The 25525-nt window shown below is 46.0% G+C and overlaps 1 protein-coding gene and 1 pseudogene across 2 annotated transcripts in view; both read right to left on the reverse strand.

The window, feature by feature from the left end:
- Positions 1 to 25525, reverse strand: part of ryr2a (ryanodine receptor 2a (cardiac)) — a gene marked incomplete at both ends in the record, with an annotated part of 216432 nt that overhangs the window by 89135 nt on the left and 101772 nt on the right. Inside the window, 13 exons of the mRNA XM_083635808.1 lie at positions 14 to 154; positions 521 to 611; positions 712 to 932; positions 1142 to 1311; positions 2453 to 2573; positions 3657 to 3765; positions 6239 to 6425; positions 18374 to 18509; positions 19033 to 19136; positions 20194 to 20326; positions 21346 to 21460; positions 22710 to 22855; positions 23377 to 23504. Of these exons, the coding sequence (XP_083491934.1) occupies positions 14 to 154; positions 521 to 611; positions 712 to 932; positions 1142 to 1311; positions 2453 to 2573; positions 3657 to 3765; positions 6239 to 6425; positions 18374 to 18509; positions 19033 to 19136; positions 20194 to 20326; positions 21346 to 21460; positions 22710 to 22855; positions 23377 to 23504 (1802 nt within the window). The remainder of the gene's footprint in view (positions 1 to 13; positions 155 to 520; positions 612 to 711; positions 933 to 1141; positions 1312 to 2452; positions 2574 to 3656; positions 3766 to 6238; positions 6426 to 18373; positions 18510 to 19032; positions 19137 to 20193; positions 20327 to 21345; positions 21461 to 22709; positions 22856 to 23376; positions 23505 to 25525) is intronic.
- LOC310774877 (sodium-coupled neutral amino acid symporter 2 pseudogene) lies at positions 15047 to 16558 on the reverse strand (annotated as a pseudogene). The gene has a single exon. The product of its transcript is annotated as a sodium-coupled neutral amino acid symporter 2 pseudogene (transcript).

Here is a 25525-nt window from a genome sequence, read left to right on the forward strand (position 1 = left end):
TTCACTCCCTCACCTTGTGCGACAAAGCATCGAATATTCCCCAGAAGAGTTTCCTGGAGAGGTGGAGCTCCTCATCCGATGCTGCTCCAAAACTGCCCCAGCCTCCCGCCAGGCAGTAGTACTTCCAACAACGCTCATAGTGATTGGTCAGCAGCTGCAATAAATGAACAGAATATTCATTAACAGCCTTTCTCATATTAATGTTTTCATGTCATGGTATCAACTGTCAATTTCTATAATGAGAACTGGCAGCTTTACAGAAGCTCACAGACAACAATTAAAAAGAGACAGGCTTGAATGTATGAACACGTCTCAACTGTGCTGTGTTACAATATATAAAAAGAACTCCCATTTATATTTGTGCACAAAATACATAAAATCAAGCACTTTCCATGACCCATATCTATTTTCAAAAACTTTCAAGGCCTTGATTCCCCCCCAAGCCTTGATCCCCCCCGCCAAATTCACAAACCTTCAAGGATTTCAAGGACCCGTGGGAACCCTGCTAAGTGTTTCTTACCTTGAGCGGCATTTTGGTGTGTTCATTCAGCAGAGGAACGTCAAACACCAGCCTCCTCAGCAGGTGCTCCATCATCGAAGGCGTCAGCTTACTGCACGTTAGAATATTGGTGTAGATTAGGTTATTATTTAAGAAGAAGAAATATGACTGCAATGAGCACACCAGTGACAGAGCGATTTCCTCTGGCTCACCCACAGACAGCCAGCAGACACTCCTCGATGGCGTCCCTCTGGGCCTTGGTGAGGCAGCAGCCTTTGGACAGCCGGTAGACGGTGTGGAGGAGGGAGTCAATCAGCGAGGCGAAGGGCTCCGTCCCCGCTAACAATGGCGCGCATTTAGTCAGCAGAGGCAACACCGCCGTGCAAAGATACCTGTTGAGGGCTAACGCCATGTCTGTAGCACTGAGAGCAGCCTGATACAAAGACAGAGAGGGAGAGAGGAGTGGATTGTTTCAGAAAAGATTATTGCCCACTTTTTTGTTTTGTCCAGTGTGCTAGCTCGGGGTTTTACAGAGGAAGTTGACTAATTTTTAATTTAAAAGACTAATTTTCCACAGTTTTGAAGGACATCCAAATCTTTAGCCAGATACACACACACACACACACACACTCACTCACTCACAGTGTCGCAGGAGGCGGCAGCTCGCAGATCTGGTAGGAAGCCAACTTCCAGCAGGTGGAGCAAGAAGGTCTGGTCCTCGATGCCGTAGACCCGGTCCAGGAACAGGACCATGGCTGCTTTATGGTCTGGACAGAATCCCGCTGACATGTCCGGCTCCACCACTGAGCCATCTGCAATTGCACCGCACGCACACACTCACTATGTTTACATGCACACGATATTATGGTTTTCCCTTATTCCGAAAAAGACAACATCCCATCTAAGAGCTCATTTATGCTCCATTTCCGTCAGAAAATAAATGTGTCCATTTCAAACGATGTACCCATCACTGCCCAGTATGTGAGCAGTGCCCAGATACTTCCATGCGTCTTTCACGTTGGTATCATCATGTTAAGCAATACATCCACTAGTGGGCAGTAGAGAGTCAAATGTGTGAGTGTGTGGTACTGCTCAGTTTCATCCATAAGCTTTCAGAAAACATGCAGAATTATGCACGAAATGAATGCAGAGTACGGACAGAAGCATCCGTCTCTATGCATATCCATACATTATATAACGTTGAGCATAATTGAGCCTTAAGCTGTTTACATGGCTAATGAAAATGAATATTCCACAAATATCCCCGTTTACATGCACGTCCCCATGACGTAGGGCCTACTATACATCCATACTCATCTTAATCTGTCCCCTGATGGCTGTTACGGTGCATGAACATACCTACACACAATTTACAAAAAAACCTTAGTTCAGACAGTTAATAAAAATTGGTTTAGTTTAGTTTAGTTTAGTTTAATAAAAAGCGGGACAGCCAGTCAGTCTGCAGTTTTTGGCTTGCACATCAAAGCACGCCCATTCTCTACCGCAAAGCAATGAAGGTAATGAAGCATAGTTTTTTTATAGTTTGAGAGCTACCAGTGAAGACATTAGATGTACTCTGGAAAGGGGGGGTGAATAGTACCGAGGGACACAAAAGCGACGGTGAAACTCATCATGTGAGGAGCTTGTTGTTGTGCGTTTCATCAGATGGTAACAGAAGTAGTGAGAGTGGAAGCTAAGCAGCCAGCTAACATTAGCCAGTACCAACTGTGTGAAAGGACCCCTGGTTTTATGCTGGAACCCCATCAAGGACTTCTGGAAACCCCTCAAGGTCCTCTGTTGTGTGTTATTGTTGCTGTTGCTGTTGTGTTGTGTTGTGTTGTGTGTGTGTGTGTGTGTGTGTGTGTGTGTGTGTGTGTGTGTGTGTGTGTGTGTGTGTGTGTGTGTGTGTGTGTGTGTGTGGTTGTGCTGTGAAGTGTGTGTGTGTGTGTTTACCCTTAGCCAGGGTGGGCATGGGGAATGGGATGCTGATGACCCCCTCCAGGTCTTCAATGGGGATTAAAGACCTCAGAATGGCTCTGATCCGGATTGCCTCCCCCTTACCAGCATGGATCAACTGTCAAAGAACAGAATAGAATAGAATAGAATAAATATAATACAATAATTCTGTTTGTGCTGTGTGTGTGTATTTTTGTACGAGCTTGTGAATTTGTCATTGTCAGATCATTGTCAAAATAAAGACGGGGGGGATCTCATTTTAATCCCCCCCCCCCCCCGGTTGAAGATGATGATGATGATACCATGCCTAGAGTGAAAAGGGTCTGGTTTCCATCAGAGACCTATATGTAGATAGTCATTTTGCATCCTTTGATGTATTGAAGAGAACGTTTGACTTGCCCAGCCCGAACTGGCTCAGATACCTGCAAATCAGAGATTTTATTCGATCCAAGATTCGTGGCTTTGAAGGTCTCCCAAAAGAGCATGTTTTTTTTTAATGTTTTGTTTAGCCCCCCTGACAGCAGGCATCTTATTTCTAGATTTGTGTCTTTTTGATGGCTGCATCAGGGCCCCCACTGATAGGATTAGAGAGGTGTGGCAGGAGGAACTTGGAGATGATTTATTTGAAATTACATGGGACAGGAGTTTGTCTGTGGTCCAACTCTGCTCAGTTAACAGCAGACACCAGCTGATTCAGTTTAAAGTCACTCACCGTCTTCTTTATTCTAAGCATACATTGCACAGGTTTCACCACTATGTGATAAGTGCCAGGTGTCAGAGGGCACACTGTCCCATGCTTTTTGGTTTTGTCCTTCATTATCCGGATTCTGGGCCAAAATATTTGACTGGTACTCTAAGGCCTATAAAATAACCCTTCAGCCGGAGGCGAAACTTGCCATCTTCAGCTGCTTGGAATCCTCTCTGCTCCTCCCTGCGGCTGACACAGGGAATGGATGTTACCAAGAGACTCATTCTGAAGGAATGGAAATCCCCCTCTCTGCCTTCCTTTCAGCTGTGGCTGACTGACATGGTCTCTCAGTTATACGTATGGAGAGACTCAGGTTCCTGTGAAGACCAACTCACTGAAGAAATGTTCAACTATCTGGGACCCGTTCCTGGCTTACTTTGACAAGGTTAAAAGCAACACGTAACTCGTTGTGTGTGTGCGCGGGCACACATGAAAGAGTGGGTTGCCACTCACGTGCATTTCCGGTGCACAGCGGCCCAGCAGGTCGATGAGAGCTGCGTAGAAGGTCATGATAGCATTCCCCAAGTGGATGGTATCATCTTCCTCTTCCTCCAACATGTCACTGCTACGTGCACACACACACACACACACACACACACACACACACACACACACACACACACACACACACACACACACACACACACACACACACACACACACACACACAGTGTGTGCGCAGTACAAATAAAAATCAGAGTAAACTAAACATCATAGGCTGTATAAAAATATGGACTTAGCCTCCGTGACGTCACCCATTGATTTGTGGGCTGCGTTTTTTTGAAGCCTTGAGTTTGGCATTTTGACTGTCACCATCTCTCCTTTTTTTTGGCCAGATAGAGCAAGACAGAGATGCAGCACCGGCTGCTATTGGTCTGTGATTGGCGAGCTGCGCGATCAGTGGACAGGTGTCCTGTCAATCACGCCCCAAAACATAGTCTGCTTTCTTTACAGTCTATTTGATTCTAAATGGGATCATACTTTAAAAAATAAACATCATGCTGCATTGAAGACGACTTTCAAACTAGAGATAGAGACCATCAGCTCATTAGGAAAGTGTTTACTGAGGTCATAAATAAAGTGAGATGTAGGGTCATTTTCCTATCGAGTTCTACCCTATACAATCGGAATTCTCTTTGCAGCCATAGACTGTATATAAAAATTCACCCCCGTACAGTTGTCATGAATGGTGAAATTGGCTATAGAGAGGCAAAGTGACCGCCTACTTCCTGCTTCAGCTCTGTACCAGAGATTTTCATCCGCCATTTATTTTCCCATACACATTTCATAAAATGCGTATAAAAATAGTTTTACTGGTTCAAACCAAACGGAACAGATATATTTAGAAACAGGAGAGATCGCATAACATTTCACTGGGACCAAAATGTAAAAAGAAATGCCCGTTTAAAGAAAATATTTTTTCGATGTTTTTTAGTTTTGGTCCGAGTGAAATGTTCTATGGTCTCTCCCGATTATAGCGTTAGCTGAACCGTTTGGTTCAACGAAGTACAACTATTTTATAAGCATTTTATGAAATGTCTATGGGAAAATAAATTAGAGATGCACCGATTGCCATTTTCTTGGCCGATTCCGACTTCCGATTTTTGAATAGTCTGACTTGCCGATACCAATTTTGGCCGATTCCGATTTTATTTCTAAGAACAATAATTGACGGGTTATTTTTTGACGTTTTTTTTTTTTTTTTTACTTTGCTTTAATAGAAAATTAACATTCATGTCACATTTCTTATCATTTGCATGAGGTAGGACGATCTCACTCAAAAACATCTCAAAATAAAAGTGTTCCAGGTTACTGGAAAGAGCTTTTCTTTTTTGTGTAAATAGCCTACAATGAATATAAAACAACCAGTATATCCCACAGCTATCATGCATTTACTTTTCCAAAAGAAAAAAGGTGCAACAGAACAGGGGCTCCAGATGGAAAGTAGCCTATGGCTAAATCTGTTACAAAGCATATCTTCCCCTATGGTGTTTAATGTTTTTTTTGTATATGTCCCTGCCAAATAAACTAATAAAATAAAATAAATAAACGTCAAAATGTTATCCATGGACAAGGAGTTTATAGCCTATAGGTCTGGAGCCCAGAGACCTTCGAAGCCATGCCCACTCTACAGTTGTGGATTTGGCTGTTATTGAGTAGATGAGGAAATGAGTTTGAGTTGACTCACAGAGTCCGTTTTTTTTAATCCGCCATTCGAAAAAAAAATCATCTTGCACAGAAAACCTTGCACACTGGTCCAATGCGTTTTATTATTATGTTCGTCGTTCTATTTGCAATACGAAACAAATAGTCCTCTCCTGTATCCACGTTACAACGTGACTGACAGATAGCAGCAGGCAGCGGTGATGTGGACTGCAGCTGGTCGGGGAAGAGGGGCCGGTGACTGCGGTAAGGTGAAGCGAGCCGCTCAGACTGGAGTGGACTCCAACCTACCCTGCCCCTCCGCAGCTTATTTTCGACTTGCATGTGTGACAAACTGCAAGCTTTGTATCGTCTTCACTGACGGTGAAAAATTTCCGCACCGACGAAGACATGCTGTGGCATGTGTGTAGTGGCTGCTTTTGTTTTGGCTGCAACTCATCCGTCTTGGTCTCGCTGCTTTCGGGTGCGCGCACGTCACATGGAAATCGGCCATTTCCGGTCACGTGCCAATCGATCGGTGCATCCCTAAAATAAATGGCGGATGAAAATCTCTGGTACAGTGCTGAAGCAGGAAGTGACGTTCCACTTTGCCTCTCTATATTTATTTATTTATCCTGGTTGCTACTCCACCCTCTGCCGATCCGTTTTTTGAACCAGCATTTTAACATGGGGGTGTATGGGGAATGATCCGCTTTTGTAGCTAGCCTCAAGTGGCCATTCGAGGAACTGCAGTTTTTGGTACTTCTGCATTGGCTTCATTTTTCAGAACTGGAGTTTGGGGCTTGCTAAACACAAAGACAAAGCAATGAAACTCCCCTACCAACTAATTAGCCGGTATAATGATTAGAGAAAAGTGTCAAACATGATCTTACATTGTCTTGCTGCTCTCCGAGGTGGGAGAGGGTCCATCTTTAGAGGGATCCTCAGAAATCTTAATGGCCTCCTCCATCGCTGCCAACAACCCATTACCACCCTCACCCCGAAGGGCAGGGCCAAAACATTCCGGCCGGCGAATCAGTAGCCTCACCACAACGTTGGCATTCTCCTCCACACTTTCACCTAACCAGAAAACAACAGAGGAGTGACAGATGTCAAGAAAGAAAGAGAGCAAAGCAAATTCATCAAACACATTAATCTCTAGGGAGGGAAGAGCATCATGGGCTTAAAGGAAAATTCCGGTTTTTTACACCCTGGACCTTATTTCCAGCTTTAAATATGATTTTTAATTCACCCTGATAACTTTGGTTTGATAAACAAGCGCAGAAACGTTCTGTTTTGACCTGCAAGCTGAAAACAAGGAATTCGGGGCATGTGAAATGCTTCTATTTATGTCCCGTATATAGCTTATTTTCCGACACTCAGCGGCTCATATCCTTATTATATCATACAGACAATGAGGAAATTAACGATCTATTACCGTGGCGCAGTGTATTCATCCTCGCTCTGCTGTCCATAGCAGCTCCTGATTCCCCCCTGCTCCTCAGATTGCAATCCATGACGTTATTGCGGACCGGCTCAAATAAATACGTGCAGCCATTGATTTCAAATGAATCGTCCATAATATTGAAATCAGATAAATTAGTTATGCAGCAGAGTGGATATATACACTTTATGGATAATATGACTCATATTATGCAGTGTATACAGTACTGTATATCCACTCTGCTGCATAACGGGCGATCTTCATTCATCTTTCCCAAGTATTTTCCAAGCTTGCCGGCTTGCGAGTGGAAGTGACGTGGCGTATGGGGGCGTGGTTTGACCTAAACTGGGTTGTAAAAAGTATGCACACATCCTTGGCTGCTGCTCCCCTAGGTCTAGCGTAGCTAATATGCATGCATGTCTCACATGGCTTAGTGTTGAGGAAAGACTATCGGCCAACTTACTTATACATTTTCATAGTTATTCAAACTCAGTCTCCTAAATTTCTTTTCAACAACATAATTTATAGTTCCAATATTCATACACACTCCACCAGAGGGGCGATGACAGATGACTTTACGCCGTCCAAAATCCAACTACATGAAAAAAGCTGCCATATACAGTGCTATTGTGTCACGGAAGTCTTCCAAGTACATGTAATATTCGATTAGTTCCATTAAAGGAAAAGCATAGCAGTGTCAGTCACGATTATGTCATCAGTGATGTCACTTGATCAATTGTGATGTCATCAGTGATGTCACTCGAGGAATTGTGATGTCATTAGTCATGTTACTCGAGCAATTGTGATGTCCTCATTGATGTAAAATAAATCCTTCCTGGTACGAGCCGATAGCACAAGGTTGCACGATGGCACCTAGGTGGGAGGGCGGTGTCTGTCTGTCAGTCCAGTCTTCCTCGTTTTTTCAAAGGAAACTCAGATCCCACCTACACTCACAACACTATTATCCTGATGTTTGTCACATCTCTTCGTCCGCTTTTTATGTTTGTTTTGTAGAGGATAAAGAGATGTACTGACCGTATTTTGATATTTGGGTCCATTGGCCAGCTAGAGCACTAGCTGACCATGCTGTGTTGTCTTGTCTTGGTTTTGTTTTTTATTCTTTATTTTTTTTCTTTTTCTTTGTTTTTGTATTTTATTTCATTGCTTGTCATGTAATTTGTGTTGTTGTCTTGGACCCCAGGAAGACTAGCTGTCATCTAGGCGTCAGCTAATTGGGATCCTTTTAATAAACAAATAAACAAATAAACTCCAGAATGATTGCCAGTGTCAAAAATCAGACCCGGGACAGAAAACCCAAAATGAGCAGACACAGATACCAGAGTTCAAGGATCTTTATTGAGAGTTAAAGTATTTACAGAGGGGGCTTCTATGGCCGAATTGAGCTACACAGAGTTCTGGCATACACTGCCCATAGTAACTGTGCTGCCCACGCAGCATGGTTGGAGGAAGCGAGACAGCGGAGAGTGGTCTCCAACTCCTGGTTCAGCCACTCCACCTGGCCGTCTGTGGGTGAAAACCAGTAGATACACTCACAATTGCCCCCAGAACCATGCAGAAGGCTTTCCACACCTGAGAGAATTGTGGGCCTCGGTCGGATACGATGTCAGAGGGAGTCCATGAACCTGGAATATATGTTTCACCAGCAGATCCGCTATTTCACAGGCTGAGGGGAGTTTAAGCAGAGCTACAGCATGGGAAAACTTAGAAAATCGATCTATAATTGTAAGGATGACTGTGCTACCTTCAGAGGAGGGCAGTCTGGTTATGAAATCACCCGCTATATGTGACCAAGGACGGTGTGACATGGGCAATGGGCGAAAGAGTCTGGAGGTGGGCTGAGAGGAAGATTTATTGCTGGCACAGCAACTCCCGGGCATCCGCCTCCATGGTGCGGCTTATGCCGGGGTGACAGCGGAGCCAGGAGGCGTGACTCCATTCCAACACTTGAGAGCGCACCGCATCTGGCACTAACAGCCGACCGGGGGGGTCCTTTACTGGGGTCCGGTTGGTCATGCTGGGCCTCCCGGAGGGCCCCCTCAATCTCCAAGGAGAGGGCTGTGATGGTGGTGGCGGTGGGGGTACAATAAATTGTACGAGGCCCTCCTCCTGTGAATTAAGAACGCGAGCACAATTCCAAAAAGACATAGCGCGATGTAACGTTTTATGTCTGACTAAAACCTGGCTCACCCCTGATACAACGGATCATTCTATCACTCTACCAGGATTCAATGTATTCAGAGCAGACAGAGATGAACGATCCGGGAAAATGAAAGGCGGAGGCGTCTGTCTAATGATTAACGAAAACTGGTGTGTAAACACCACAGACATTGGGAAACACTGCTCAGCAGATCTTGAATATGTATTGGTACAATGCGTGCCGTTCTGGAGTCCGAGGGAATTCACGTCAGTCACCATCATGGGTGTATACGTTCCTCCACAAGCGAACGTGACTGTCGCACTGAAAGAGCTGCAACGCGCCATCAGCACACAGGAGACAAAACAACCCGAAATGGCCCTGGTGGTGATTGGGGATTTTAACAGGGCAAACCTGAGAGGTAGAATGCCCACGCTGTACCAGCACATTCACTTCCCCACGCGAGGCAGTAACACACTGGACAAATGTTACTCAAATATCCGACATGGCTACAAAGCCGTCCCTCGCCCCCCTTTCGGCAAATCGGACCACGCCTCCATTCTACTAGTACCCAGGTACCAACAAAAACTAAAAAAACAACCCCCAGCATTCCGAACCGCCCACTGCTGGTCAGACCAATCAGACGACATCCTGAGGGACTGCTTTGACCAAGTGGTGTGGGAGGAGTTCAAAGCTGCAGGAGACCTGGGCGAGTATGCAGAGACGGTGTCATGCTTCATAAAGAAGTGTACCGATGACATAGTCCCCACAAAAAGAGTCAAAATAATGCCAAACCAAAAGCCCAACAGCGACGTCAGGGCTGCCCTTCACGCCAGGACCACCGCTTTCAGCTCTGGCACAACAGATCAATACAAGCAGGCACAATATGCCCTCCGGACCGCTATAAAAATAGCACGGAGAGATTATGGAAGGCAGCTGGAGTCAAAATTGGACACTAACAACCCCAGACACCTGTGGAGAGGGCTCCATGCTGCCACAGACTTCAAAGAGGTGAAACGACAGAACCCCAGTAGCACACGTGCTCCACACCGCCCTGTCCCACCTGGAGGGGAAGGACACCTATGTAAGAATGCTGTTCGTGGACTACAGCTCAGCATTCAACACCATAGTACCCTCCAGGCTGGTACACAAACTCAAGGATCTGGGGGTAAACACAGCAATGTGCGACTGGATCCTGGATTTCCTGACAGACCGCCGCCAGGTGGTGAGGGTGGGCAACCTCACCTCCTCACCACTGACCATCAGCATAGGAGCGCCCCAGGGGTGCGTCTCCAGCCCCTTCTGGTACGACCTCTACACCCACGACTGCGTGGCGACTCAAACTTCGAACACCATCGTGAAGTTTGCAGACGACACAGCGGTCGTGGGGCTGATCTCGGGGGGCGACGAGACGGCCTACAGAGAGGAGGTGGGGGCCCTGGAACAATGGTGCCAGGACAACCACCTCTCTCTGAACGTCTCCAAGACCAAGGAGATCATTGTAGACTACAGGAGGGGGGGGGGGGCACACACCCCCCAATCACCATCAACGGCACAGTGGTGGAAAGGGTGGACAGCTTCAAGTACCTGGGAGTCAACATCCACCAGGACCTGACTTGGGCCGGCCACACCGCCACTGTTGTCAAAAAGGCCCAACAGCGAATACATGGACTCAGGCGCCTGAAGAAATTTGGGCTAAGGCCAGAAATCCTTACGGACTTCTACAGAGGCACCATTGAAAGCCTGCTGACTGGCTGCTTCACCACCTGGTACGGGAACTGTACCACCACGGACCGCAGGGCGCTACGGAGAGTGAGACGCGCGGCCCAGCACGTAACAGGATGTGAGTTGCCAGATCTGCATGAACTGTATAAACAGCGGTGCCTCAGGAGGTCCCTGAAGATCATCAAAGACACAAACCATCCCCACAACAGCCTGTTCTCCCTGCTACCCTCAGGGAGAAGATACAGGGTTCCAAAAGCACGCACAAATCGCTTGAGGAACAGTTTCTTCCCGCAGGCCACGAGACTCCTTAACATACACAAATAGTGTAGTAGCCGTACTGTACCGTACTGTAGCTGCTACCATTACGTATGTCTAATGTTTAATTGTATGTTTAATAAGGAATATGCTATTTGCACCCGTATGTCAAATACGCCGAATTTAAAACGCAGAGTTTAATTGTATGTTTAATAAGGAATATGCTATTTGCACCTATATGTCAAATACGCCAAATTTAAAATGTTTAAGCACGGCTAAAGTATGCACAGGACATGTGCACCTATGTGCAGTGAATATGCCACTGTCTCTGACTTGTCTTATCACTATACTGCCTTATTGCTTGTTGTGTCTCTTGTTGTTTTTGCACTCATATGCCTACATTTGTACTATGTTGTAAACGGGGGCCACAGCACAAGAATTTCACACGTGATACTTGTACCATGGAGTGACAATAAAAATCTTGAATCTTGAATCTTGAATCCTGTTCCCTCGAAGTGGCGTGACAAGAGGCGTCTGGTTTGGTCTTTTTTGACCCAGGGCGATATGTCATGGTGAAGTTAAATCGACTGAGAAATAAAGCCCACCTGGCTTAGTGTGAATTCAGCAGTTTAGCTGTCTGGATGTATTTTGCTTTTTATGGTCCGTCCAGATGATAAAAGGATGCTCCGTGCCCTCTAGCCAGTGCCTCCATTCATCTAGTGCCCAGACCACAGCCAGCAACTCCCGAGAGCAGGGATGCACTTTCCCATCTGTTGCCACCCGTTGAGACAGGACTGCCCCCCAGGCCGGTGTTGGAGGCATCTACTTCCATGATGAATTGGAGCATTGGGTCCACCTGCACCTGAGTAGGTGAAGCCGTGAACTCTGGGACTTGAGGTTTTGGAAGGCTGCCTCCGCTTCAGGTGACCAACAGAATGGCCGGGCCAGAAAGGTGAGGGCATGTTAAGTTGTGAGGTTCCAGACAGTGACACAAAATGTATCTGGGTAACAGAATCAATTATTGCTAATAATGAGAGGTTTTTACCTTCCCGTGAAACTGTGGCTTGGAATACATTTTTATGAGCGGAAAGGGGTTGGAATGGAGAATCAATCAATCAATCAATCAATCAATCAATCAATCAGTTTAATACATCCCAGAAGGGCACTTTGGTTCAAATCAGGCAGTAGTGGTTATTACAACATCATTACTAGTTTGAGAGTAGTAATAAAGGCACACTTCAGAATTATAGTAACATTATTACTAGTTTGAAAAGTAATAAAGGCACACTTTAATATTATACAATACATATCCATTTGTTGCAATATGTACAGATTCCAAAAGACCATCTGCTCCCCTTCTGCCGAGTCGCTGCGTGCGCAGCGCCTCGTTGCAAACTAGCTCGTCAACAAACGCAAGTGGCTCGCTGTCAATCAGCGCCAGATGGATGTATCAGAGGAAGGGGGGGGGGGGGGGGGAGGATGCAAGAGCTAAGGTGGGTGGTGGGGTTTTAGGGAGGGAGGGAGGGAGGGGAGGTTTGGGGGAGTGCGTGTTGTGTTGGCCTATGAGTCCTTAGGGTCCATGTGTGTGTGTGTGTGTGAAGTCTGAGCCCCCTCCTGGCTGGAACACAGCGGTTGCTGTAGAGATGGCGGTTTTTCCAGTCCAAAGGTCAGGCATCAGATGTCAGGGCGGGGCGGGGGGGGGGGGGGGGGGGGGGGGGGGGGGGGGTTGGGGGGGGGTGGATGTTGGGAGCACAAGTTGCAGTCAAAGCTTCTGGAGAGTTTTGCTGCTAGTGTCCTTGACGGCTGCTAACAGGTGGGGAGTCCAGATTAAATCAGTTGTTTGGGTTTTCCCGGTGAGTGCAGCGATCAACAACATTCCTCACATGGGTCGGGGGGGGGTGGATGTTGGGAGCACAAGTTGCAGTCAAAGCTTCTGGAGAGTTTTGCTGCTAGTGTCCTTGACGGCTGCTAACAGGTGGGGAGTCCAGATTAAATCAGTTGTTTGGGTTTTCCCGGTGAGTGCAGCGATCAACAACATTCCTCACACGGGTCTAGTCCCTGGACCTCAATTTTAAATACTTCGGCTCAGCGACAGTAATATCTCCCAGAAGTAATCCATTTTTGCGATTCAGATCAGAAATTGCAACAGTCCGAGTACTCACTGCCCCGCTCATCTCGTTTATAGTGACGTGCAGCCTAGGGTCAATGGCTGCTGTCTTCCCGTATCCCGTGGCGAAAGTCCCGTCTGGGCAGAGGGGGGGGGGGGGGGGGGGGTGGATGTTGGGAGCACAAGTTGCAGTCAAAGCTTCTGGAGAGTTTTGCTGCTAGTGTCCTTGACGGCTGCTAACAGGTGGGGAGTCCAGATTAAATCAGTTGTTTGGGTTTTCCCGGTGAGTGCAGCGATCAACAACATTCCTCACATGGGTCGGGGGGGGGTGGATGTTGGGAGCACAAGTTGCAGTCAAAGCTTCTGGAGAGTTTTGCTGCTAGTGTCCTTGACGGCTGCTAACAGGTGGGGAGTCCAGATTAAATCAGTTGTTTGGGTTTTCCCGGTGAGTGCAGCGATCAACAACATTCCTCACACGGGTCTAGTCCCTGGACCTCAATTTTAAATACTTCGGCTCAGCGACAGTAATATCTCCCAGAAGTAATCCATTTTTGCGATTCAGATCAGAAATTGCAACAGTCCGAGTACTCACTGCCCCGCTCATCTCGTTTATAGTGACGTGCAGCCTAGGGTCAATGGCTGCTGTCTTCCCGTATCCCGTGGCGAAAGTCCCGTCTGGGCAGAGGGGGGGGGGGGGGGGGGGACCCCGGACCCCGCATGAATTTTGTCGATTGCCTTGAGAGACCAGCTTAATATCCATATAATCCAAATTTGTATTTTCGAAGAGACAAGTGCAAAATTGGCTCCGGGTAGCAAGCAGAGGGAATAGGGAGAGGGAGAAGGGAGAGATAAGGGAGAGAGAGAAAAAAAGCGACCGCCTTGTTCAAGAGCTGAGTGCGTAAGTAAGCAATGGCCCATCAGCCTCCTCCCAGTCACTAACGGGCAGAGGTGTTTAAAGACTTCACAGGACAAGATATGGCAATGTGGCCTGGCTTACCACAATAGAAACAACAGTTGTCATTTATCCATCGTGCTCTTTCTTCCGGAGACACCCGAGTCCCCCCAAACTCAGGTGGCCTTGTCGCCTCTGTGGTGTTGATCTCCATTGGCTCTAACTCGCCTTCACCGTAATTTTCGGCAATGTTCGGGATCTTTCGGGAAACACCACCCCACTCAGTTCGTAAGGACGCGAAGGCGGGAGCCGGTGAAATGGGTGCATGGACATTCTTGCACTCCCAAATACTATTATCTATACTAGCGCCATGAGATCATTGATATTTCCTGCTTCCGCATGTGACACTAACTCACCCTTGATATTTTCATTCAACCCATGTTGGAATGCTTCCAATAACGCTCGCCCATTTCAGCCACTCTCAGCCGCCAGCGTACGAAAGTCAATGGAATATTCGGCCACACTCTGTGTGCCTTGCCGTAGATTGATGAGCTGTTTCGTTGCACCTCCTCATGTACTGGGTGATCAAAGACGAGTCTCATCTCCTCCGTGAAGAACTGGTAAAACTTACACTCGATGCCTTGAGTTTCCCACACGTGGCGAGGCCAGTCTAATGCTCCCCGCAGACATCTGATCAAACTAGCTATACAGAAACGGTGGGAGGGGTACGCCTATGGTTGTAGTTCAAACACGAGAGAGCATTGCAATTGGAATGAACCACAGGAGCCTAGGTCACCGTCATAGCGTTCGGGTGGAGGAGCATAGGAGCCGCGGGGGCTGGCTGCCTCCGGCAGGGTAGAATCACTCACCTCGGCGTCCGTACGCTGTGGAGTTCTGATGTTATCGGCGGAGCAAACAATCAGCCACAAGGTTTCTGAGGTCGTGTAGCCCCGCACTAACATCAGTGAGAGCTTGACCATGTTGTTTGAGAAGATTGCTTTGGTAATTGACCGCGTACTGCATATCATAACCTGTGATGTCCATGTCTGCATGGTTTGTCTGGTCAGATCGTTCTGTCAGAAAGGATGACATCATCATTTGTGTTTCTTTGTTTGTTGCATGGTCAACGCCCCCTCCTCTCCGGCACCCTAGTGCTGGCCATGCTGGCGGCGTGGATCCAGTCGAAGGTGATAAGAGTCAAGCTGCTGATCATCACAATGAAGCCGCAGATGAGGAAGATGGTGGCCCCGATCTTTTGAACAGACTTCATGGACTCCTTTTTGACCAGTTTGATGTAGAAAGCGGAGGGTAGGATGAAGATGAGCATGGCAGCAGAGGAGGCACCGATGAATGCAAAGATGTCTCTGATGGTGGGAACCAAGATGACCAGAGCATTGGCCAAGGCCAGCAGAACCACAGCGATGATGGTGTGGCGGACCCAGCAGAACCCCTTAGAGGCAAACAGGAGCTGGTTGACTGAGGTACGGATGGGGAACAGCACCACGGGCACGGTGAGGGTGACGGCAGTCAGCACAGCCAGGCGCACGATCAGCAGGATCACATCGAACTCGTACACATTGGAGTAAGTGTACAGCAGCTCAGGCTCCACATGTACGTTGAAAGTCAAATATCCGAAGAGAGCGGCCAGCAGGTACATGATGAACACGCCCAGGAAGGAAACGTTGGCCACGCCCTGCATCTTCTTTTGGGAACGGTCTTTCAGCTCCTCGTACATGGGCAGGATGTTGGTGTGGCAGAGGAAGGCGAAGATCAGGATGGGAACGGTGTACACGGTCTTAGAGTTGAAGACAAAGTATTTGGGCATGCAGACGTCGCCACTGTAGTCCACGGGCGTGCTGTTGATGTACGTGCTGTTGACGTGGAAGTCATGTTCCACGGCCGTGCTGTTGACGTGGAACGTGCTGTTGGCATGGAAGTCATGTTCCACAGCTGTGCGGTTGACGTGGAAGTCATGTTCCAGCAGAGGACACGGGATCTCAAACTTCTTGTAGATCACCACAATCAGGAAAAAGACCATGCAGAGCAGGGAAAAACCACTGGTGTAACCCAGGTAACCTAGGTTCCTGAGGAGTGAGAGCGGCAGGATAATAATGACAGACACGAGCAGCACCAGATAATCTCCATTAGTGTACCATTCTCCTTTGCTTTCTGGGAAAAGGGCCTGGATGACGATGGGCAGCTCATACTTGATGATGTAGAGGTAGCTTGACATGGCTCCGATATTCTGGATGGTGATGGAGCAGGAGGCAGCGAGTTTCCCCGGCATCCCGAAGGCTTTGTAACCCAGCTGCTCGTAAACCAGCGACTTTGCTTCATTGGCTGTCTTCAGCAGCAGGTGGACAGAGTATGAGGAGAAGATGGTGACAGCCACGAGGAGAATCACAAACAGGGCGATGCCAGTGTTGGCCATGGCATAGGACAAACCCAGGATCCCGGTGCCCATGATTGCGTTGCCTAGGTTGAAGACGGACATGCCGAAGGAGGTGTTCCCCTGATGAGATTTCTTGGGACAGTCCTGGGAGCTGCAGTCGGTGCTGTTGGGGCTGAAGCTGCTATCTTTTTTGGGAGACATGTTGAAATTACTCATCTCAGTGTTGGTAATGGGTTGTTTCATGCTACACATTTATAACCTCAGCTGGGAAGGATTTATGACATCATTGATGATGTCACTGATGATGTCATAATGTCTATTGTGCGCATCAGTGATGATGTTACCAGTGATGTCACTCAAGCACGTGTGATGTCATCGGTGATGTAATCATTGATTATTTTTAGCTGCAGCCAGCAGGCCAACAGCTCTATAAAGCCCTATACTGCCGAGTTGAGGCGGACACAGAGAGCTGCGGACATCATGGACGCATATTAGTTATGTTCATACTCGTTTCTGGAGTCGCTTGGACAAGGACGTGTGAAGAGAGAGAGAGAGACAGAGAGAGAAGCAAACTAATTGCAGATCTCAAAAGCAGGTAAACCACTATGGGATTAGTGAGAAAGTTGCTAAAAGGAGGAGAGAGCGGTGAGTGCTTGAGCAGAAGTGTAGTTTAAATGTACAGCGGGTAATCAGACACTGCAATGAAGAATATAGCAAAATTAACTTAATTTGAAAGCAGCAAAAACGAAGCCAGTTTTAGGTTGGATATTCAACAGACAGAATGTCTGCTGAAGATCCAACCTAAAACTAACCCTGCAGCCGGAGGCGGAACTCGCCATCTTCGGCTGCTCGGAGTCCTCTCTGAACTTTCCTACAACTGTAAAACAATCCCTGACACAAGGGACAACTGTCGCCAAAAGACTCATTCTGAAGAAATGGAAGTCCTCACCTTCTTTTCGGGTATGGCTGATGGACATGATCTCTATTATACAGATGGAGAGACTCAGGTTCCTGAGAGCAACTCGCTTAAAAGATTCTCGACTATCTGGGACCCGTTTTTGGCCTATTTTGATGGGGCAACAGATGACTCGCCCAGCTGGTTTCTTATGGACCCCTTGCGTGGGATTCCATGCACGATGTCTCTTACAAGCACATAGACACCTTAGACGGCTGGTAGCATCAAGCTGTAATGTTCAATGCCGATAATGTATGTATGTTTTCCCTTTTCTCTTGCCTTTTGTCTGAGCCTGTTCATCTGCCTTCTTCATGTGATGTTAAAAAAATGAAAATAAATAAATAAATAAAAAAGATCCAACCTAAAACTAACTCATTCAGCCTCTGGGCTAATACTGTAAAACTAAGTCAGACGTCATGAACCTTTTTGGATCATTCAGCCTCTGTTTTGGTTTTCCAGACCATGCGGACATGTCCGTACGGTTAAAAAAAATTGGGGGTAGGCGGTTGTCTGCAGAGAAAACGCGTTCACACCCTCTGATGACAAAATTTACGTCAGGCGGAGGACCCTGGCGGACTCGCAGATCCGCCAAATACATGTATAGCTACTCTGTTGGTTGGTGCTCTGTTGGTTGTATCATTGATGTTGTACAGGGAGAACTTGCTAATGTTCTGAAGTGTAAACTGGGGTAACACTTTGAATTACAATCATTCAAAATGAATCTACTCCTTCTCCCTCATTAAAAATTCCAGAGTCTATGAATATGCAAATATATATTTAATCTCAAAAGTTTCCTGCTGGAAATTAATGTCTCCTACTTGCCTGTAAAGTCCATTCTCAGTGTATGTGCAAAGGCTTCAAGTTTCCACATCACACTTTTGTTGAAGTTGAATATTGGACAGGGATTGCCTTCCAAATTTGTGATGTCAGAATTTTTTTATTTATTATTATTATTATTATTATTATTATTATTATTATTATTACCTTTATTATTATTATTATTATTATTATTATTATTATTATTATTAACTTTTAACATAATAGGAGGGTTAACAGCTCTATAACAATGCACTAAGGCACACTGAAATTGGGTCTGCTTTTACCATTGCAGAAGACAGCGAAGCGTAAGAAGTCAAGGTAGCGTTCGCCCTCCACAGGGTTCCAGCCGATGTCGGGGTATCCGTTACACACCAGCATCACACAGCTCTGCAGCCCGCAGCCCGCAAGGTACTGCACCACCTGCACAGAGCCATTCATATTGACAAGACCTTCAAGTCAGGAGGTTATATGGTCAGACTGCAGAAATCATCATTCATTTCTCGTTCCTTTCATTTAAGCTTCAATGTATATATAGTATGCAACTGTTTCATAAAATATATATATATATATTACAGTACATTATATATATATATCTGTTACTGTACAACACTGAGAATGTTTATAATGAGAATTAGCAGGCATTACAGAAGCTCACAGACTTAGAGAGGCTTGAATGTGCAAGACACTTCTCGTTACACGTTAAGTAAAAAATATATATATACCAAAAGAACTTACATTTCTTTCACAAAAAATAAAAATTCCAGCACCTTCAATGAACCATGTTTATTTATGTCTATTTTCAAAAACTTTAAAGGCCTTGATTTTCCCCCTCAAATTCACAAACTTTCAATGATTTCAAGGACCCGTGGGAACCCCGTTTCATTTAATCTAATATGATACAGGCATAGAGGATTAATTTCTGTAGCACGTGTGTGAACCTCACCTTCTCCAGGTCCGGTTCTCTCAAAGCCAGAGCCAACTCATTATTATCCATGACTGATGCTGCAGCCACATCCAGAGGAGTAGAGCCACGCATGGATGGAGATGCTGAGGAGAGGAGGAGTCAATATGAAGAGTAGGGCTGGGCAATATATCGATATTATATTATAACATCATATGGCATAAGTGTTGTCCAGAGCAAATCTTCAGGTACGCGCTTGCGGCTGCGGAGGCCAAGCCCCCCGACGCGCCCAGCATGATGAGATGACATCATATTTGCCGCACGCCCCTCGCGCCTGGCCACCTCGCTCGAGCATGTCCTGGCTTTAAGTCATTATATTAGACGGTTTTAACTTGACAAAAAAAACATTCTAAATTGAACCCCCACTCACTTCCTGTTGCAGTGCTTGTTATGGACATAAAAGAAAAAAAACATTCAAGTGCAGGACTGACCATTCCGTGAAAACCGTCTATACAGCTGAGCGGCGAAAACAAAAGTAACAATGTCGAGTGAATATTTCTGCAGTTTGCCGAATACTGAGAAAAAGGAAGTGCTGTGGGGTTGTGCTCTGGTGAAAACCATCTCGCCCACAAAATGTTATATGGCTGGCGCTCGAGTGGGGTAAAACCGCTCATATATCTCAATGGGCTGACTCACCAAAGGTGCTGCGGCTCTAAACTACAGGTTTGGGGATTCTAGAGCAGAACACAAGACGTCTGTTCAGATGTGCGTTTACTGCAGTGGTTAAATCCCAGATCGTGTCTGTCTGGGCTGGGCTAGCAGCTAAATTCTAACTGCTGAATGGATAGAACAGGGGAGTTACCCCACTCTGACCACGCCCCCAGCCAGCTAACCCAGCGTCTATGACGAGACATCGCCTCAACCTATACTGATGATTATTTATGAAAAATCTCATTGTGTAGATATTTTGTGAAAACAATAGTCATCCCTACAATTTTGTCGCAATATCGATATTGAGGTATTTGGTCAAAAATATTGTGATATTTGATTTTGACCATATCGCCCAGGCCTAATAAAGAGTTAAGCACATCAAAGGAGAGTTTCTCAAACCATTACTATGCAGCACACCAACAAGAAGCTCTGTGTTAGGGTTTGGACGTACAGCACACACACGCACGCACGCACGTGCACACACACACACACCGAGGCCGACGCTACTGTTTTCCAGCAGGTAGCTCAGATGGTCAAACATGGCTTTCTGGTTCTGACGGCTGATTCGACAGAAGTAGCAGAGGAAGCGACAACAGTTGGCCACCATCTTAGGAAAGGTAATTTCCTGGGGGGAAAACACACACACACACACACACACACACACACACACACACACACACACACACACACACACACACACACACACACACACACACACACACACACACACACACACACACACACACACACACACACACACACACAGGTCATACACAGGGTTAGACAGATACAGTTGTTCATTTAGTTTTTCAGTACTGCTGCAGTGCTAAAAGTGGGGGCTTTTGTTAACAAAAGCCCCACTGCTGTGTGGCACTAAACTAGAATAGTGCACTCAGTTGAGTGCAGATCTCCGCCAGGCACCGTTACACCGAACCATGGCCAAACCCAAACCCGACTGCGAAGGGAACCGCTTGCGTCACGTATCATGCTTAAAGCCTGTCTTACAGTAACCTATATTTTGTATACAATAAAGATTTAAAACCTCGTTTGATCTAGTTACCATTGGAGAAAGAGTGGGGGGAAAATAAAAGGCAAAGGCGGGAGACTACTGTACACCTAAAAAAACAACAAAGAATAAGTTAATCTTTCTGCAAGAGCAAATAAGGGTGGTACTTGACTCCTGCGCTCAACACCAAGTAGTATCAGTGAGTCTTTGTCACAGGCCCCAACCTAAACAACAGCCTGCTCATAGGGGCAGGTGGAGGTGACATGGTGATATACTGCAGATGCTCCAGTGCTTCCTAGTGCGAGAGGATCACAGGAACATCTGGCGTTTCCTCTGGTAAATGTAAGAGGGGAGGATGGGTCAAAGGCAGAGGAAGAATCTAAGACTGGGATGAAGCAAGCGAGGATGTTTACAGTGTATGGCTTAGAAGTGGGGAACTTTTTTCTTTTTTTTTGATGGAGAGCCAAAATAATAAGTGAAATAAAACCCAATGCATCTAGCTGGCTGGCTGTCGTATGCTTGCCTGAGGTCTGCTGTTCCTGCTCCTGGTTTGCGTCTGCCTGAGGCCTTCAAGGCTCTGATCCAGCTCCAATACTTACAGCCTATTCTCTGCAAATGATACATAGTTAACTTCATACCTTGGACTCTCCTCCACTCAGTACGTTGACCATGACCTCCATGACAGTCTCGTGCATCCCCAGGGCTCGCATCAGGTTGGGATGCTGGTAAAACACCTTGTTGTTCATTATATCACTGCAGGAGAAAGGAGCACATTTGACGTAATTACGTTCCCTATTTTTTCCAGGAGAATTTGAATGGATGTGCTTGTTTTTTTTACCCGGGGGCAAGTTTTCGTGTACGTCAGTGAAAATGTAAACACACAACATGCAATCCTTTTATTTAGAGCACAGGTAGGCAAAAAATTTGCGGGTGAATCCTCAATCTGAATGAATCCATTCAGGATAAAAAAGAAATGTAACCGCAGCTGTAAGCTGACATTATACACCAAGCCCTGTCATATCCTGCTGAAATCATGGTAGGCTTAAAGCTGGAGTGTGTAACTTTTATGCAGAGCCTTTGTCTCCCCCTTCTGATGCTTCTGGCAGTGAGATTATGGGCTCATGTCTCTGGGGGGGGGATTCAGTTATTCTCGGGGGGTATTGGGGGGCCAGCGTGGGAATGTCACCGGACGACAACAGATTTTCGAACTTCAGTCTACTGTGGAATACTGAGAGAGTTATCTGGTGGCATATAGGCTTGAATGTAACAAACATTCATTATGTAAAAGTTACACACTCCAGTTTTAAACGGTTTAGTATTTACATTATCTGAATGTAATTTGTGTTTATTGGGCTTTTTTGAGTTCCTGAGTATGTTGATCGCATTTTAGCTGCCGCGTTTTGGCAGCTGTGCCGCGCTTTTACGACATTCTGTTGGGTCTAATGGGCACACCTGTTTGCATCTGAAAATTCACTCACCGACCACTTTATTAGGAACACCTGTACACCTGCTGTGTGTGTGTGTGTGTGTGTGTGTGTGTGTGTGTGTGTGTGTGTGTGCGTGCGTGTGTGTGTGCGCGCACGTGTATGTGGTTATAGGAGGGCAGCGTCCCAGGTTGAGATGCTGTCGGTTTTGGTGCCTGTAACAGCTTGTACAGCTTGTAATATACTGGGGAAAATTTAGGTGAGTAGTGATGCCATTTGTTGGCTCATATCCAGCGTCTTGGAGGGCCCACCTGATTTTCTGTAGGCCCTCCCACACTATGGATCCTGTAGGCCCACCCACACTATGGATCCTGTAGGCCCTCCCACACTATGGATCCTGTAGGCCCACCCACACTATGGATCCTGGCGTCGACAGTGCATTGATCAACAGGGATCTGATTAGGGCTAGGTGTTGTTCATTACATCTGTATCTGGTAGTTGTCCCCCTTGATAAAATGTGGAATAATGGGGACTGTTGATTGTTCTCAGTCCATTTGTTGGGCATAAGATGTCCTCACCCCAGTCCCCTGATCATCAGTTTCTCCTCCTCTCTACCCATCCGCACGCTTAGCAGAGATCTGATCTGACCCAAAGCAGCCAGCAGGTGGATGGTATCCTCCACTGACACTAAGTTTATAGTGTAGGTCTTAGGAAGAGCCCGGACCTAGAGAGAGAGAGAGAGAGAGAATAGTAATACTTATGATATTGAATTATGATTACTAGTCCCCATCCCACTCTTCACCTTCCCCCCCAAAAAAGGTCGAATTACATGAAATTGGACACTGCACTTTCTCAGGTCCCCAGCAGCGCACCTAACAATTTCGAAGTCGATCGGACAAACAATTCTCAAAACACGTGAAAGAAGCAGTGTTGTGATTGGTTCTCGAGATTACACATTTTTTGTGTTGCTAGTAGGTGGCACTATGACTATGCACGTGTCCGAATGATGTGTGAATGGGGGAATCGGGGATCGTAACGGGCACTGCATTAGTAATAATAAAAAAATAATATAAAAATAATAATAATAATAATAATAATAATGACACATTTCAATTAGCACCGTTCAAAACAGTCAAGGACACTGCATGATGTAAAAAAGAAGGATGTGCGCCTGTATGTGCAGTAAGGCTAATACAATCTGTAAGTAATGTACTACTGTAAGCGATACAGAACATACACACACACCTGCCCCCCGATTCCATCATACTGTCGGTGCAACAGGACAAACATGGCTCTGACAAGCTCAGCATCGTCAATAACCGACTCCTGAGCCCAGCGAACCATCGTCTCTGAAATCAGCTGCTGTAACGTACCTGGACAGAGAGACAGTGAGACAGTCAGAGAGACACATTGCTTCATTTGTATTGAGAAAAGTAGTTCACGTTCACTGTCACATTCCAAAACAGCCAATGGACAGAAATCTATTTGTCAATAATTCGATGTGTTTTCTGATGGATCAGTGCAGCCTAAGGGTACCCTAGGGAAGTCAGGGAAATAATGATGTAGAAGAAAGGTGGAGTGCTGGAGGGAAGGTTTAGATTTAAAACAATCTTGGTTGCAAAGTAACACAAACTGTGTGTAACCAGTGTTATTTCCATTGTGTTTTAGAAAGACGGCAGTTCCCAGTTGAGATGGATTTAAATCTGACAATAAACAAACAGGGAAATCACTGGACTGTTCCCAAACATGGATGTTCAACAATTAAGCATCCGAAAGAATAAACACATAAGCATTTTAACCAATGATATAACGCTTTGTCCAAATACATATATGCACACATCTAACATAGCAAGTTTGAACTAAAAGTCCAGAGACTGTTTGTTGACTTATATAAGGCTTGGGATGCCAGTAACCAATCAACATGTATAGTGACCAGCCTCTTGCTTGGCATACTGCAGTAAAGAATCACTTCCCCTTTGTTAAAGAGATTGTGCTTACTTTCTACTAGGCTGGAAACTGAAACGGGAAACAGTCAACATCCATAAGTCAGGAATGGTGGTGGTGCAGGAAATCCTCAGACTATTTCAAAGTGATTTCTTCAACATTAGGAAAGGGTGCAACAAGAGAAGACAACTCCCATTCCCATAGAGAATTCTCACCCTGGCAGCAATCCCATGCTTGGCAGCACCCCCCACCTCCCAGCACACTCAGCATGCCCTGCACAACTCCTACACTGAACTAAGATACAGGTTTGCATGCCTGGAGAGACAGCCTGTGCAGCTTAGGGAGCAGGTCAGTTCATTACCACCACAGTGTTGTATACCAGTGTACTGTGTAGACCACTGAAACAACAGCACAGAGGAGAAGGATAGGAGGCATTTGCTGCACTATGAACAGAGATGAGGGACCTCAGAGGTGACAAGAGTATGCAGCACAGCTTAGCTGATGGCACTGAAAGAGGTGAACAAGCTGAAAGCGGACAGGGGGAACAATAGAGCGCAACAGTCACGTGACTTTTCGTGACGTCATTTGCCCCGGAAGTAAATTCCGCATTAATTTTCTCCATAGACATTTCGATAAATCATTATATAACAAGTTTTAAGGCTGCTCGAACCAAGCCAACCCGTTACCTACTGAATCGTGGGTGACCATAAAACATTCGGTTTAAGCGAGAACAAAAAATAACGGGGGGAATTCCCCTCCCCCCCGTTGTTATTTTTTGTTCTCACTTAAACCAAATGTTTTATGGTGACTCACGATTCAGTAGGTAACGGGTTGGCTTGGTTCGAGCCTTAAAACTCGTTATAATGTATTTATGTAGGATTTATCGAAATGACTATGGACAAAATTAATGTGGAACTTACTTCCGGGGCAAATGATGTCACGAAAAGGCACGTGACTGGTGAGCTCTATACAAATTCGAGATGAAAAGGTATGAAAATTCCGTTTCACGAGGATAGTGACCAAAATTATCATGATTATCAGTATTAGCGCGGTATAGCTCAAATGTGCTGAAAATGTCAAAAAGGTACGGGTACAATCACTGAAATAATTTCACCAAGGCTGCACGCCTGCATCTGGGACACTGGGAATGGTTAACTTTACAGGAATATGATGGAATGTATTTTCCAACTTGTTTCATACATTCATTGCATTAGATAGTTTTCAGCCCAAATGGAAACCAGACTGAAAAAACATGAACAAATCAGGGAGCAATACAATAATTAGATTATGGAAGTGGCCCAATCATGTTCTATAAGTTCCCATTGTGGAACATAAAAATGTGCCACCTCCTCAAACCTAATGATGACAGTAGGGGACTTGGTTGACCAAATGATGATTGACTTTTTTAAAGGGGAGTAGGATTCTTAAGTGTCCCTCAAATCCACGACTT

Source organism: Poromitra crassiceps (genome assembly GCF_964638095.1).
Source record: "Poromitra crassiceps genome assembly, chromosome: 4".
In the NCBI taxonomy this organism is placed as follows: domain Eukaryota; kingdom Metazoa; phylum Chordata; class Actinopteri; order Beryciformes; family Melamphaidae; genus Poromitra; species Poromitra crassiceps.